The sequence below is a fragment of the Metschnikowia bicuspidata genome, assembly GCF_001664035.1.
Source record: "Metschnikowia bicuspidata var. bicuspidata NRRL YB-4993 chromosome Unknown METBIscaffold_7, whole genome shotgun sequence".
Classification (NCBI taxonomy): domain Eukaryota; kingdom Fungi; phylum Ascomycota; class Pichiomycetes; order Serinales; family Metschnikowiaceae; genus Metschnikowia; species Metschnikowia bicuspidata.
In genome coordinates, this window is record NW_017387737.1 from 517,096 (window position 1) to 530,124 (window position 13,029).

The window sequence follows — 13,029 nt, forward strand, 5'->3', positions numbered from 1 at the left end:
TTTTACGAAAAGCAAATGTGGTATTTATATTAAAGAATGATAAAAATGCAAAAGTTACTCGAAGAAATCGTCTTCCTCCTCGTTGTTGATGTCATTGGTGCTTGCATCGATCTCTGTCGATTCCTGTGGCCATCTGATGTTATCTATGTTGATGTTCTTGCCCTTCAAGACGTCTTCGAAAGTAAAGGGCAACTTCTCGGAGTCTATGATATCCTCGACCTTCTTTTTGAACTCGAGCCTTCTCGCGTCGGTGATTTGCGTACCCTTTTTGACATTTTCGTCCTCTGCTTCTTCCGCTGATGGGCCTGTTGGATAAAGGGAAATATACTTGTGAGACTTTGGGTACATGATGTTGTATGCCACGTCAATCTGACAGTGCTTCAATACTTTTCTTGCCTTCTTGATATCTTTTTTCACGCCCTCCTCTGTGGCCTGGTCAAATGCTTTTTGCGCCTGTTTGAGTTTTCTGATTGCCTTCTTGCGCTCGAAAAAGCGCACCATGTGGTATTTCTTCGCCCTCTTTTGTGTTTTCAAATCAAAAAGTCTGGACTTCAAGTCCACTCGTAAGGCTTTAAGTGCTCTTTCTTTCTCAATACGAATATCTGCGGGCAAGTCGTCTCTTGCGAGCACACTCTCGATCGTCTTTATTTTCTTTTTGGCACGCACGGACGAACCGAACACATCCGTGAGATCGGTGCCTGATCTGTCATATCGTTGGTTGGTTTTAGGCATGTTGCACTATGGTATATTTCAAGATAGAGATGTCTCTATGAGATGAGCAGATGGCGGCGTGCATGCTGTCGTCGGAGGCTCCAAACAAAAGCGACTGCGAAAGATCACTCGAGGAATGCTAATCCACCGGATATCCAGAATCAGCAAGCAAGAAATGCAAATGTGGTAGGGATCGAATCGAGTGAGTAGCACAAATTGCCTGAATTAAATAGCGTACCCGATTTCTGATTCTCGTATTCCACTTGGAGTTGGTCCTGACAACTATTTGATTGTGGAAATGTACGGGTTTCTTGCGTGACATCGCTTGATCAGTTTGTCTGGCCTGTACAGCCACAACTCTTACTCTTGCAATAAACCGTCTAAAAATGGGAATTCTAGAAAAAATAGCCCAGATCCAAGAGGAGCTCTCGCGCACTCAGAAAAACAAGGCAACGGAATACCACATTGGTTTGTTGAAGGGAAAGTTGGCCCGGTACAGAAGAGAGCTTTTGGAACCTCAGCCAGGTCAAGGTTCTTCGGGAGGTGGCCAAGGTTTCGAGATTGCCAAAGCTGGGGATGCCAGAGTCTCGCTTATAGGTTTCCCCTCCGTGGGTAAATCGTCTTTTCTCCTGAAGGTCACCAACACAAAATCTGAAGCCGCCAACTACGAGTTTACTACGTTGACTTCTGTAGGAGGTATCCTTGAGTACAATGGCGCGGAGGTGCAGATTGTGGATTTACCAGGAATCATCAAGGCTGCTTCCCAGGGCAAAGGCCGTGGTCGTCAGGTGATTGCCGTGTCGAGAACATCCGATCTAATTCTCATGGTGCTTGATGCTACAAAAAGCGGGGAGCAAAGAGAGATCTTGGAAAACGAGTTGGAAAGCATGGGCATTCGCCTCAACAAAGAGAAGCCCAACATCCTGTTGAAGATCAAGAAGACTGGCGGAGTCAAGCTCAACGCCACGACACCTCCAAAGTACTTGGATGAGAAGATTGTGAGTGCGCTTTTGAAGGACTACAAGATTCATAATGCGGACGTACTCGTACGTGACGAAGACTGCACCATTGAGGACTTCATTGATGTCATCAACGAGCAACACATGTCCTACATCAAATGCCTCTACGTGTATAATAAAGCCGACGTGGTTTCCCTAGAGGAGTGTGACAGGTTGGCTCGCGAGCCCAACACTATGGTGATTTCATGCGAGTTAGAGTTGGGCATCGACGAGTTGAAAGAGGAAATCTGGCGCCAGCTAGGTTTGATTAGGCTCTACACAAAAAGAAGAGGGATAATGCCCAAATTCGACGACCCCATGGTGGTGCGGCGCGACTCCACTATTTTACAGGTGTGTGATTCCATTCACCGTGAAATGAAGAACCAGTTCAAGTATGCGTTGGTGTGGGGCTCAAGTGCAAAACACTCGCCGCAGAAATGCGGTTTACAACACCCGGTGAATGACGAGGATGTAGTGCAAATTGTGACGAAGTAAGAGAGATTGCCAAAAGTGTGCGATCTGTTAAGAATGGTAGAATGAAGTATTTAAGATTCTGTATTAAAACAGCTTGATGATTTTGCTGTAGAATTTTGAGCTAAATATTGCATAAATCCCCAAAACGTGTTTCAGTATATTTCACTTTTGATTGTTGGGGTACTTATTATAGAAAAAGCGCCCCACTGTCGCGCGCATACCTCTATAGCCCGAGGTGTATGTGCAAGTACGTACACGTGAGCAGATACCATCAGCCTGATTCAAACATACCCGTGATTCTTTCAATATTTGACCAGCTTCATACTGTAAGCTATCAGAATATGGAATCATTGCCTGATTTGGGCCAAGGGCCCGAGGTGTTTGAGACCTCAGACGTGGAGTCACTTGAAAACTTGTCTCTGAAATCAGAGGAGGTCGTGACACATGACATCGAGATTGACAATGAAGATGCAAAATCCGCACACGCAAGATTTGAAGAGAACACTCTAGTGGGGCTTTTCGACCTTGTTGATTTTCTGGGCTCTTTGGTGGCTGAGAACTTGGGTAGAAACACTTATCACACAAGGAAATGGACGGAAACAAAAGCACAAAGACTCGCGAGAATTGCCCAAGAACTCCGCGAGATTCAAGAAGAAGACAATGAAGACGCCGATGAGGCGGAAAAGCTTCGAAAGATTTTGGAGGCACTGGTGCAGAATCGGGGCCTGAATGGGTATTTGTCTGGAAAGTTGGACGCGGTGTTTCGTCAGGTAGAAAATGAATTGGCTCATTGTGACTTCCCACAGGCGTCAGATGCAGAAGCACAAAAAGACGGTCCTGAAGAAACCAAAAACATTCTGCAAGATTCGAAAGTCGGGCTGGGAGTGGTATTGGACTTGGAACTGCGGATCAATGAGCTAGAACAAGCCATTGGAGTCCATGAAATGTCGCAGGCTACGAATCTTGCTTTGCACATGAGGGATCTTGACCGTAAAGTCAACGTGCTCTACAATCCAGAGTACGAGATGGACACCATGAAAACTAAGGTTTCTGAGCTCAACAAAGAGCTCGAGACATACGCCAAAACCACTAGAATGGCGCAGTTGGCTCTACCTGACAACGCGCGAGCCTCACAGAGCCGGGAACTGACACAAAAGATAGCGGCACATTCGAGTGTATTCGAGAAAAAACTCGATACTGTGTATGAAAAACTCGGAGAAATTGAGAGCATGAAAGCACGGCTTCCTGCGGTAATATCGCGACTCCGTAGCCTTCATGAGACACACAGCGACTTGGCGACAGCCGTGTCCATAGTGGGTCAGTTGGACGACAACTTGGAAACACTCAAGCGTGACCTACAAAGCTGGAATGATAGTCTAGATACAGTGAGGACAGCAATAAACCAGCACGCGGTGGCATTCGATGACCGGCTGCGAGAAACAGAGACCAAATTACAGCAAATGGAAGCCCGTGTCGAGGCATTACTTTAAAAGATTCACAGACGCAAGTTTCTTGTTCAGATAGATATGGGTCACTTCGAGATGGCAGTCTACAATATGAAATGTTTGGCGACACTGACGTTGTCGTTCAGATAGGTTCCCTTGCGGCCTTAAGCGTCCCTCATCGCATCAGAGCCTCTTTCGAGTGTATATAGATCCGCAGATTTGGTGGATCTTTGGAATGACAGAGTCTCGAGAACAAAAGGATATGATACACGCACAAGATAAGAGAAATGGGATGAGCCACATTGAGACATCTGTTCTTTCTCGCTAACAGCATCCGAGCGCGAAAGAGCGCGTGCCCACAAGCGGGCCGGCACCCAGTGTGCACACCTGTCTCGGCATACCCTGCCTTCTTTGCGGGATCCGCTCATTTCTCGCTCCACGTTACCCTGCCGGAGTCGCGGGACCAACGCGGGGAGGCAGGTCTCGCCAGAGGTAATATAAATACCGTCCATGCCCGACTGGCGTGTTTCCTCGCCTCATATTCTACACCTTTGTCCTTGCATCTTTTTTCGTCCTTTTTTTCCATTTGGCCCTATTTCCTTCAAATGTTGAGAATCCCCCGCTTATCTCCCAGAATCGGCTCCTCGGTACTCCGCAGCAGCCGTGCCGGGGCTGTATCCAGAGTGTCCACGCTTGCTGTTCGCTCAGTGAGCCAGCTTGCACAGGTGAAAGTTCCCCCCACACTCACAAACGAACCCATCAAGGAGTTTTCGTTTGCGCACCAGAAAGACTGGGATCTTTTGCGTGCCTCCATTACCAAATTCACGGATTCTGCGTTAGACATTCCGCTAGTCATCAATGGAAAGAGAATCTTTAACAGACCCACAGTTGCCCAGGTGAACCCTGCCAAGCATTCGCAGGTGTTGGCTAATTTTGCCCAAGCAAACAAAGACGACGTGCGCGCTGCCATCAAGGCCAGCAAAGACGCCAAGGAAAAATGGTCCAAGATGGCGTGGACGGACAGAGCCGCAGTGTTCTTGAAGGCCGCAGACTTGATTGCCACTAAGTACAGATACGACATGTTGGCGGCCACGATGCTCGGCCAGGGTAAGAACGTGTACCAGGCCGAAATCGACAGTATCACGGAATTGGCCGACTTCTTGAGATTCAACGTCAAGTATGCCGAGGAGTTGTACCAACAACAGCCCATAGAGTCTTCTCCTGGTGTGTGGAACAGAGCTGAGTACAGACCCTTGGAGGGCTTTGTATACGCTGTGACGCCTTTCAACTTCACCGCCATTGCCGGCAACTTGGTGGGCGCGCCCGCGTTGATGGGAAATACTGTCGTGTGGAAGCCATCTGCTACAGCTGTGCTTTCCAACTATCTTCTCTTGTCAATTTTGGAGGAGGCTGGCTTGCCCGCAGGTGTTGTCAACTTCATTCCTGGAAACCCAGTTGAGATCACCGACTTGGTCGTGAACGACCGTGACTTTGCCTCGTTGCATTTCACCGGCTCCACCCAGGTATTCAAGACCTTATATGGCACAATTGCCTCCAACTTGGCCAAAGACGTCTACAGAGACTACCCAAGAGTTGTGGGCGAGACAGGTGGCAAGAACTTCCACTTGATCCACGAGTCCTCCCCCGTTGACCACGCCGTGTTGTCCACGTTGAGAGGCGCTTTCGAATACCAGGGCCAGAAATGTTCTGCCACGTCCAGAGTTTACGTCCCACAGTCCATGTGGCCAGAGTTTAAGGAGAAGCTTTCCGCTGCCATGGACAACATCACTATCGGAAACACTACCGAGACGTCTACGCTTCACAACTTCATGGGCCCTGTCATCCATCAGCAATCGTTTGACAAGTTGGCCGGTGCCATTGAGCGTGCTAAGACGGACCCAGAGTTGACCATTGTCAAGGGCGGTGAGACTGACAGTACAACTGGTTTCTATGTGCAGCCAACTTTGATCGAGACTTCCAACCCCGAGCACGAGTACTTGTCTAAAGAATTCTTTGGACCCGTCTTGACTGCATACGCTTACCCAGATGGCGAGTTTGAGGCCATCATGGACAAGATCGACTCTGTTTCGATGTACGGCTTGACCGGCTCCATCTTCGCCAAAGACCGTGATGCCATCAGGTTGGCCGAAGAGAAGTTGAGATACTGTGCTGGAAACTTTTACATTAACGACAAGTCCACAGGTGCAGTTGTTGCTCAGCAATGGTTCGGTGGTGCCAGAATGTCTGGCACTAACGACAAGGCTGGGTCCGGCAATATCTTAACGAGATTCGTGTCCATCAGAAATGTGAAGGAGAACTTCTTGGAGTTGAACGATTTCAAATACCCATCTAACTACAACTAGATATGAACCACGAATAATAGAACGTCATGAAATGAAGTGTGATATGTAGGAGGTGTTGGGCTCAAACGTGCTGTGTTTTGATTCGCCCTTCCAGCCGTGTATAGTGATATGGCATCTGACGGTTATGGCATTCGACGGTTTCGGTGACAGGCTCTGCCATCATGGTGCAAGTCTTCTTGTACACATCGTTGTGAATTAAGTCGCTCAAACTTCATACTTTGTAGCCTTGACAACCTTTTTCACTAAGCTAGGTCTTATGTTCGGCAATGGTCGTTCTTACTGTCTAAATCGTGCTCTAATAGATTTTGAACCACACTGGCTGATGCGAATAGACCAGCTCTGCTAAATTATCATCAGTGTGGTGGACGATGGTACACGAGTGTGCAAGTGTCTGCCTTCACGTTTCCGCCTGGATCGAAGATAAACCCAGACGCCATTTCAGGACATGTGAGATTTGGTGAATGTCTATTCTGCCATTTGCGGTACTGCGGTACTTCCTTGTCGCTGCATCGAGGTCAACTATTGCGTGTTGAACAATCGACCCACTCCTCCACAAACCAGACAGATTTCCTTGTCGAGAAAAAACGTGGTTCTTCCCGAGCCCCTGCAGCGTCCACACATAGTACCGCCCATGCGCGGGTCACCGGGTTGCACATACTGCGGGACATTCGGGGGTGCAAATCCTCCGGGAGCAAAGCCCTGAGGAGCATATCCGCCGGGAGCAGGGCCAAAGCTGGAGTAGGAGCCTGCACCATATGGACCGTATGGTGTGAACTGCGGAACGAAAGCAGGCAGCGAGTAAGTTATGGGGGCCTGTGATGAGAGATTGCGTGGTGCAAAGCGAGAGTAGCAGTCCTGGCACGAGCGCCCGTTTTTGACCTTCGTGCCCGTGTTGCGGCATTTGTCACAGATGTAGCCTCGAGGGTATTTGAAGTTGAGGCTGGGGTTCGGGTTGTATGCCTTGTCCTTGAAGAATTTCGACCAGCAATGGGAACAGGGCTTCATGTTCTTTTCCCTGAACCCGGTGTTCTTGCATTTGTTGCAGTAGTAGCCCCGCGGGTAATCGAACGGTAGATTGGGGTTATTTGTATAGAGCAGTGCACTTTGGGGGTTTTGCGTGTGGCCCGGGCCTTGGGGCTGCTGCGGCCTATTGGGGAAAACTGGGGCCTGAGGTCTGGGAGGCTGTGGTGGAGGAGCACTAGAATATGGGTTCTCCTGCGGATCTGCCTGTGGCCGACCCGGAGGGACGGGTGGAGAATTAAGAGCCTCCTCGTATGAAGGAGGGGGTGCCGACGGGGGCACGTCGTCATCCTCTTTGGGCACGGAATGTGACATTGGAGCCTGTTAGAGATAGTTGATAGTGGGGTTGATTCGTGCGTCGCACAACTGGTTTGGGGGTTGGCGGTGCGCGCAGGAAATAGAAAGATGCGAGGACCAGGCACAGCAGATCAAGAGGGACAACACAGCTTGTTTTTCACGACCTTAAGCTGCTCGTTCCTGGCGCCCACAATATTTGCGGCTTGGCTGTGAAAGGCTTGTGAGGTTCAGTGTAGATCTTGCTTTTTTTTCTTCGAGTCTGTGATATAATTCTGTCGAACGCTCTGGCACGGCTAGTGCGATTGTTAATGCAGAACCATGTCAACTTCAAATTTAAATTCTGCTATGTTGATGTTTCTTTGGGCCTTTGATATCTGTTCTTTAGAAGGAATGAGGTGGTAGTATTGGATGTATTGGGTATACAGTAGATTCAAGAGGTATTCAGCTTTTTGTAATTTTGCAATTCCAAAGTATCACGCTTCAAGTTGTCCCAATCTACTCAATATCTTCATTGACAATTAATGTACGACAACAAATATCATTTTCCTAACTGAGAAAGTGGGTCTGTAGCTTCAGTCTGGCAACTCAAAATATAAAAATCATGGTTGAGCATGCTCTTCATATTCCAGAATGCTACGTCTTTGCTCGGAATAATATATGGACTATTTTTGTAGTACGCTGCTGTAAACGCCTCGTGCGAGGCGCATAAGACCCTTACACCGCACATTCAATCTGGCAAGTGACAGTAAGAAATCGAACACCTCAATAATGCTCTTCGACTCCACGTTATGGCTCACTGAGAGACAAAGTATGTGAATCCGAGTCCCCAAATTGTGCTCCATGCTATATATTAACATGCTTTAGAATATGGCGTCGCGTCCACCGCAGCCGGTGTCGTGTTTTTCCTCCTTGGCATAGTGACGTTTTTTGATTCTAGCTTGCTTGCCATCGGCAACATCTTGTTCATAATAGGTGTGGTGCTAATCATCGGACCCTCGAGAGCACTCTATTTCTTTGCCCGCCCGACCAAAATAAAACCCACGCTATTTTTCTTTGGCGGCATTGTCCTCATTCTAATGAAACACTCGTTCATTGGGTTTGGCGTGGAGTCTGTTGGGATATTGTTTCTCTTCGGCGACTTTTTCGGAACCATTGTGCTGTTTTTAAGGTCATTCCCAATTATTGGTCCCATCTTAAAACACCCTGCAATTGAGCCCTACATTAATCGCGTGGCTGGCTTAGATACCTTACCCGTATGAGACAGTATTTGAAATAGATATGCAATATCAAAAGTGATCATGACACTTTATATTGTGAATATATGTTCGTGAAGAAAAAAGGTCTTTTGATCAGTTGCCATGGACTTTTAGATTCCGGAGGTACATACCCCATCGAAGGCCAGTCTACGAGGAGGCCAGATGAAATTATTGTCTGAATGCAATTTTGTGTCAAAGATCAAAAGCCGCGTCAGGCTTTCATAGCCGTGGGAGGATGTCGAGTCTTTCACCTATACAGTCCAACACATAGCCACACAATCTAAGACAGTAGAGCAAGTCATATCTTTGATTGGTTTCGGCAGAAACATAATCATTGATATCTGCCATAACATCAATTATGGTGATATGTCCATGTACTCGTGTTTCGTTCTGGAAACCGGGTTCGCTTTTGAGCCCTAAGATGGCCTTGAGTAGAGGAAGCCAGAGAACGATCTGCGGAGTGTCTGTTGTCGTGCTTGTTTGAAGTGGTTTAAAGGAGCTTAGTTTGGACTGGATTAACATATCGCAATTGGTAAAACTATGCTTCGATAGATCATGTTTAAATCTGATCCAAATGGTGTCTCCTTCCATATCACTTACCATAGAGGAGACATGCCCCTCCAGCGCCACAGATGCGAAAGAGACATTGGATGAATGAGCAAAAAAATGTTTTAGGGTGTTGACTAGAATATCTGGATGATAGAGAAGGCCTGAATGAGTGTCGAGGTTTGAGAGACGTGCTATGACTATCAGTTGGCTTCCTAGTGCAAAGTCCGGATTCAACGTGCGATTGTTGGGGGAATCGGATAGCCGGACATTGATCAAGGGAATCAAAGTGCCACGCAACACGCCATACAAAACTCTGCTCTTCAAAAACTCCCAGTGGCTACCACGAAAACTGGAGATGGTGCTCACGCCACACCAAGGGCTAACCCGGCTCAGAATTTGATTGGTATTGAGAACATTGATAATGAAGATCCGCACGGTTCGTCCATAAAAAAGCTGGAGACAGACAGCAATCAAACACGAAACAAGGTCCGACTGATGCGAAACAACAAAGCTGAGCATAAGACGATGTACTCATGCGGCTGTTGAAATGCTGCAGACCTCAGAATGAAACCGGTTGTCCGGAAACGCTTCGGTCTCGGCGTACCAGGCAGCAAATCATGACTAAGAAGTTTCGCGCGCAGTTGTTGGCCCCGATAAGCGCTGCTCAAAATATTTTCATCTTCAATCTGCTTGTCCTGCGATCACCATGTATATCATAATGAAGTATGTTGCCAATGGTCTGCAGTATTTCCCACGCGACGATTAATATTTGGCGTAGATAAATTGTTGTGTTTGGTTGTTTCATGTCATGGGTTTGTGGATGCGACATCAATGCATGTCGTATGACGCAAGTATCCATACAGCACCCACAGTTTCGAAAGCATAGAGAGTATGCAAAGCACAGGAGAGAATGAAAGCAAGATTTAGCCGAAGATTTGAAGCACACATGATTCCGCTTGACAGAGCATTTGGCAATTGAAAAGAAATACAACTGTGGCTTTGTTGAATGGTGTTCTTGGAAAGGTGATCAGAACCAATCCCAGTTTTTGGTTTAGACAATCTGCCGCACCTCGCGGCTATCGGGGATTTTTAAGTTTCATGACCCGGGGCGAGGTTTGCATGCATCTGCATACATTTTGGCGTCACGTTTCTGCATAGTTATGCATCTTGGCATACATCTTGCAGGACTACTTGGGCCGAGTGTGTCCGTTCTGCAAAAAATATTTTTCATCTCAGCAGACGACCTGGGATTAGTACATTTATAGCGAGTCCAACTCATTGCTAAACTAAACGCCTTAAAAAGTCCATTTAGTAGCTTGAATTGCGACACGATAAATGTTTTGTTTCTGAAATGTTTGAGAGAATGTTTACTTTACATATCATACACGATAGAACCCATCGTTCCATCACATCAGAGGGTTTTATATTCAAGATTTTTTTTTGTTAGCAAGTGATGTGGTTCTTAATAATGAAGAGAGGCATGTGTTTATGGCGGTGCTAGGTTCCATCCCAAGAGATCAAAATAACCTATTACAAACTGATGATCGGGAATCTAGTTTGGGCTCAGAAAATTGTTGGAGTTCCTCCCATGACAGCCTAAAGACATTTTGCCCTTTTTCAAAAGACCCCATACACTTGGCAGTAGGGTTAGACACTTGAGAGTGAAAGCAGATTATCTGGTGTACGGTAATATCGGTGTGCTCAATCTAGAATTTATGAATTTGTTTTCAAAGACTGGACCATTGATCAAGCTTGATAAGACGACAGGACCAGTACTTGCAACTCGCTCTGTCAGCAAATATCGTTTCGTACGGCAGAAAGACAATTTAAACTACACGAACCTGCAAGCATGCCTGGCTAGCGAGGTTGGTTATGAGAATTGTGATTTAGGAAATGAATCAGATATTGCTATTTCTGATATGATTTGTAAATGGGTTTAGTTAAACACATGATTATTAAGCTTTGGTCGATATTATGAGCTTAAACACTCAAAAGAACAATGATTTTGGTGTCTTGACGGTAGGAAAAAGCTGCTTATGTGTGCATTCTGTTCTTTACCCTTTTCACCCATCTCAATGCTCAAACGTGGGCTCATTTACATTTATTGTTACTATGTTTTGCTGGATAATTCAAGGGACTCAATACTCAGTGTTAAAGCAAATAAAAGTTTGACCCCTCTCGTGCTTAGGACAACTCATCCCTTAATTTCTCAAATTGGTTTTTGAATAACAAGCTTGAATATTTATAGATTAAAGCAGTAAAAAGCAACATATGTGGCTATTCTGTAGTAACTATTTTTAAACCGTCGTCAACTTCAAAAGAGTAAAGTGCATGACTCAAAACCGCGATTTCATGGTTGGCCGCAAATTCTCAAACTATCGAAGCAATTGCCTTTTTTTTTTGGTAGATTTATTGGATTAAAGGAACAGTATTAAACAGTGGTATTTTAAAGGCCTTCTGTTAGCCCTAAGATTGAAACTTGGAGTCAAAACTCGGCACGTCGCCTTTCGCCATTCGTGGCCTCGATAATCCTCTTGATGTGTTTCCATCTTGGATACTAGGTTTTTGATTCCTACGATAAGCCTCCTGTATTAGTCACTTCAACTCAGATTTTTAATGTGAACTTAAGGAGCGTGCTTGCTGCCACTCGCCACGTTTTCGATTTAGACTTTCAAGATCTTGGTGACCAACCAATGTATATTTAATAAGTTCACCAAAGAGATGTTGACCGGAGCCAATATTTCATCTAAATTCATGCCTTTGGCAAATGTTTGCTCTTGGAACCAGTATAAGTGTTTTCAAAGCTGTTGTAGAGATGACCAAGGAAGGCGTCCGTGGTGTCTCCGCTGGTATGGACTTGGTGGATGCAAAGATGATACTAGATTTGTTTTTCAGGAAGCGGAGGAAGTGTAATTTATTTTTGTTAGTTTCATCTGATTAAAAGAGCAAAAGCATGAACATCATATATATGAAAGAACCTTTAATAGCTCCCAGGTACGTACCAAGTGTCAATTAGGTCCGCCTGCTTCGTTACTCACGGCCTAGAGGGTTCTCATGGCCCGTACTTGGATATTCTGTGGCTGTGTTCTTTTTCTCAAAACAATAATATTTTTGGTTTTGTAAATAGCGTCGTGACTGTTTATATCGTGGCGACAAAGCCTTTTTACCTTTTCGCCACACTCTATATCAATTTATAGAGGCGATTCAACAACAAGAAATCCGTGATAGTTTAGTGGCTAGAATTACCGCTTGTCGCGCGGTAGACCGGGGTTCAATTCCCCGTCGCGGAGCTTTCTGCGCAGCTGGTTTAGTGGTAAAATCCAACGTTGCCATCGTTGGGCCCCCGGTTCGATTCCGGGGCTGCGCATCGTTTTTGCTATCCGAATCATATCAAAATGCTAGGACTTCGTTTTGGTTTTGATCTCTTAATGGTGCGAGGGCTTCCAATCTCATTGATTGAAATCATGGGATACGCCCAATGAAGATTGAGAGATGCCACCGACGCTTTCCTGAGCCATATCTACAACAACTGCGAAACATCCAAATACTGGTGGCAAGAGCTAGAATTTACCAAGCCCATGAGCTTGAACTCAATGTTGGCCCCAGCCGACAACTCATTGGAGAACTTAACAAAATTAAATTGGTTCGTCACCACGATCTTCAAGGTCTGCACCAGAAGGCGTGGCGAGTCGCAGGATGTGGGCTTCTTAAGTCCGCTACAACCATCTGAGTTGAAGCGACTACTACAGGAGACCTATCCTAGGAATCGATGACGTAATATCCAATACGTAAACAGATACGTGCCATGAGGACCGTCCAGGCCGTGACTAACGGAAGGGGACGGGCCGAGCTAAGACACTTGGTACATAGCTGGGAGCTGTTTAAAGGTTTTTATATATATTGGTTATATAGCTTT

The 13,029-nt window shown here is 46.1% G+C and overlaps 7 protein-coding genes and 2 non-coding genes across 9 annotated transcripts; 7 read left to right on the forward strand and 2 right to left on the reverse strand.

Annotated features, from left to right (window-relative positions):
• Positions 1-7: 7 nt before the first annotated feature.
• On the reverse strand, positions 8-887 carry METBIDRAFT_33515 (uncharacterized protein). Its single transcript, XM_018856318.1, has one exon. The coding sequence runs from the start codon at positions 730-732 to the stop codon at positions 55-57; it is 678 nt and encodes a 225-aa protein (XP_018709867.1). The 5' UTR covers positions 733-887; the 3' UTR covers positions 8-54.
• A 210-nt stretch (positions 888-1,097) lies between these two features.
• Positions 1,098-2,204, forward strand: METBIDRAFT_13631 (uncharacterized protein; the record flags this gene model as incomplete). Its single annotated transcript, XM_018854400.1, has 1 exon — positions 1,098-2,204. The coding sequence occupies one exon, from the start codon at positions 1,098-1,100 to the stop codon at positions 2,202-2,204; it is 1,107 nt and encodes a 368-aa protein (XP_018709868.1).
• Positions 2,205-2,524: 320 nt separating this feature from the next.
• METBIDRAFT_46846 (uncharacterized protein) lies at positions 2,525-3,673 on the forward strand (the record flags this gene model as incomplete). Its single annotated transcript, XM_018858088.1, has 1 exon — positions 2,525-3,673. The coding sequence occupies one exon, from the start codon at positions 2,525-2,527 to the stop codon at positions 3,671-3,673; it is 1,149 nt and encodes a 382-aa protein (XP_018709869.1).
• A 560-nt stretch (positions 3,674-4,233) lies between these two features.
• PUT2 (1-pyrroline-5-carboxylate dehydrogenase) lies at positions 4,234-5,991 on the forward strand (the record flags this gene model as incomplete). Its single annotated transcript, XM_018859138.1, has 1 exon — positions 4,234-5,991. One exon carries the CDS (start codon positions 4,234-4,236, stop codon positions 5,989-5,991), a length of 1,758 nt encoding a protein of 585 aa, XP_018709870.1.
• A 531-nt stretch (positions 5,992-6,522) lies between these two features.
• On the reverse strand, positions 6,523-7,275 carry METBIDRAFT_26574 (uncharacterized protein; the record flags this gene model as incomplete). Its single annotated transcript, XM_018855320.1, has 2 exons — positions 6,523-6,690; positions 6,775-7,275. Coding segments are annotated over 2 exons (669 nt in total), but the record flags the coding sequence as incomplete, so codon positions are not given.
• Positions 7,276-8,076: 801 nt separating this feature from the next.
• METBIDRAFT_79858 (uncharacterized protein) lies at positions 8,077-8,567 on the forward strand (the record flags this gene model as incomplete). The annotated part of the gene is made up of 2 exons (XM_018859139.1): positions 8,077-8,116; positions 8,173-8,567. 2 exons carry the CDS (start codon positions 8,077-8,079, stop codon positions 8,565-8,567), a joined length of 435 nt encoding a protein of 144 aa, XP_018709872.1.
• Positions 8,568-12,331: 3,764 nt separating this feature from the next.
• On the forward strand, positions 12,332-12,403 carry METBIDRAFT_t224. Its single transcript has one exon. It is a non-coding gene; the product is annotated as a tRNA-Asp (tRNA).
• A 6-nt stretch (positions 12,404-12,409) lies between these two features.
• Positions 12,410-12,480, forward strand: METBIDRAFT_t225. The gene has a single exon. It is a non-coding gene; the product is annotated as a tRNA-Gly (tRNA).
• METBIDRAFT_33520 (uncharacterized protein) lies at positions 12,455-13,000 on the forward strand. Its single transcript, XM_018856319.1, has one exon. It carries the CDS (start codon positions 12,707-12,709, stop codon positions 12,884-12,886), a length of 180 nt encoding a protein of 59 aa, XP_018709873.1. The 5' UTR covers positions 12,455-12,706; the 3' UTR covers positions 12,887-13,000.
• The last annotated feature ends 29 nt before the right edge of the window (positions 13,001-13,029 follow it).

Bases quoted from the DNA above. Each gene is read 5' to 3' on its own strand.
- METBIDRAFT_33520 (XM_018856319.1), top strand. From the start codon at position 12,707: ATGTTGGCCCCAGCCGACAACTCATTGGAGAACTTAACAAAATTAAAT.
- METBIDRAFT_33515 (XM_018856318.1), bottom strand. From the start codon at position 732: ATGCCTAAAACCAACCAACGATATGACAGATCAGGCACCGATCTCACG.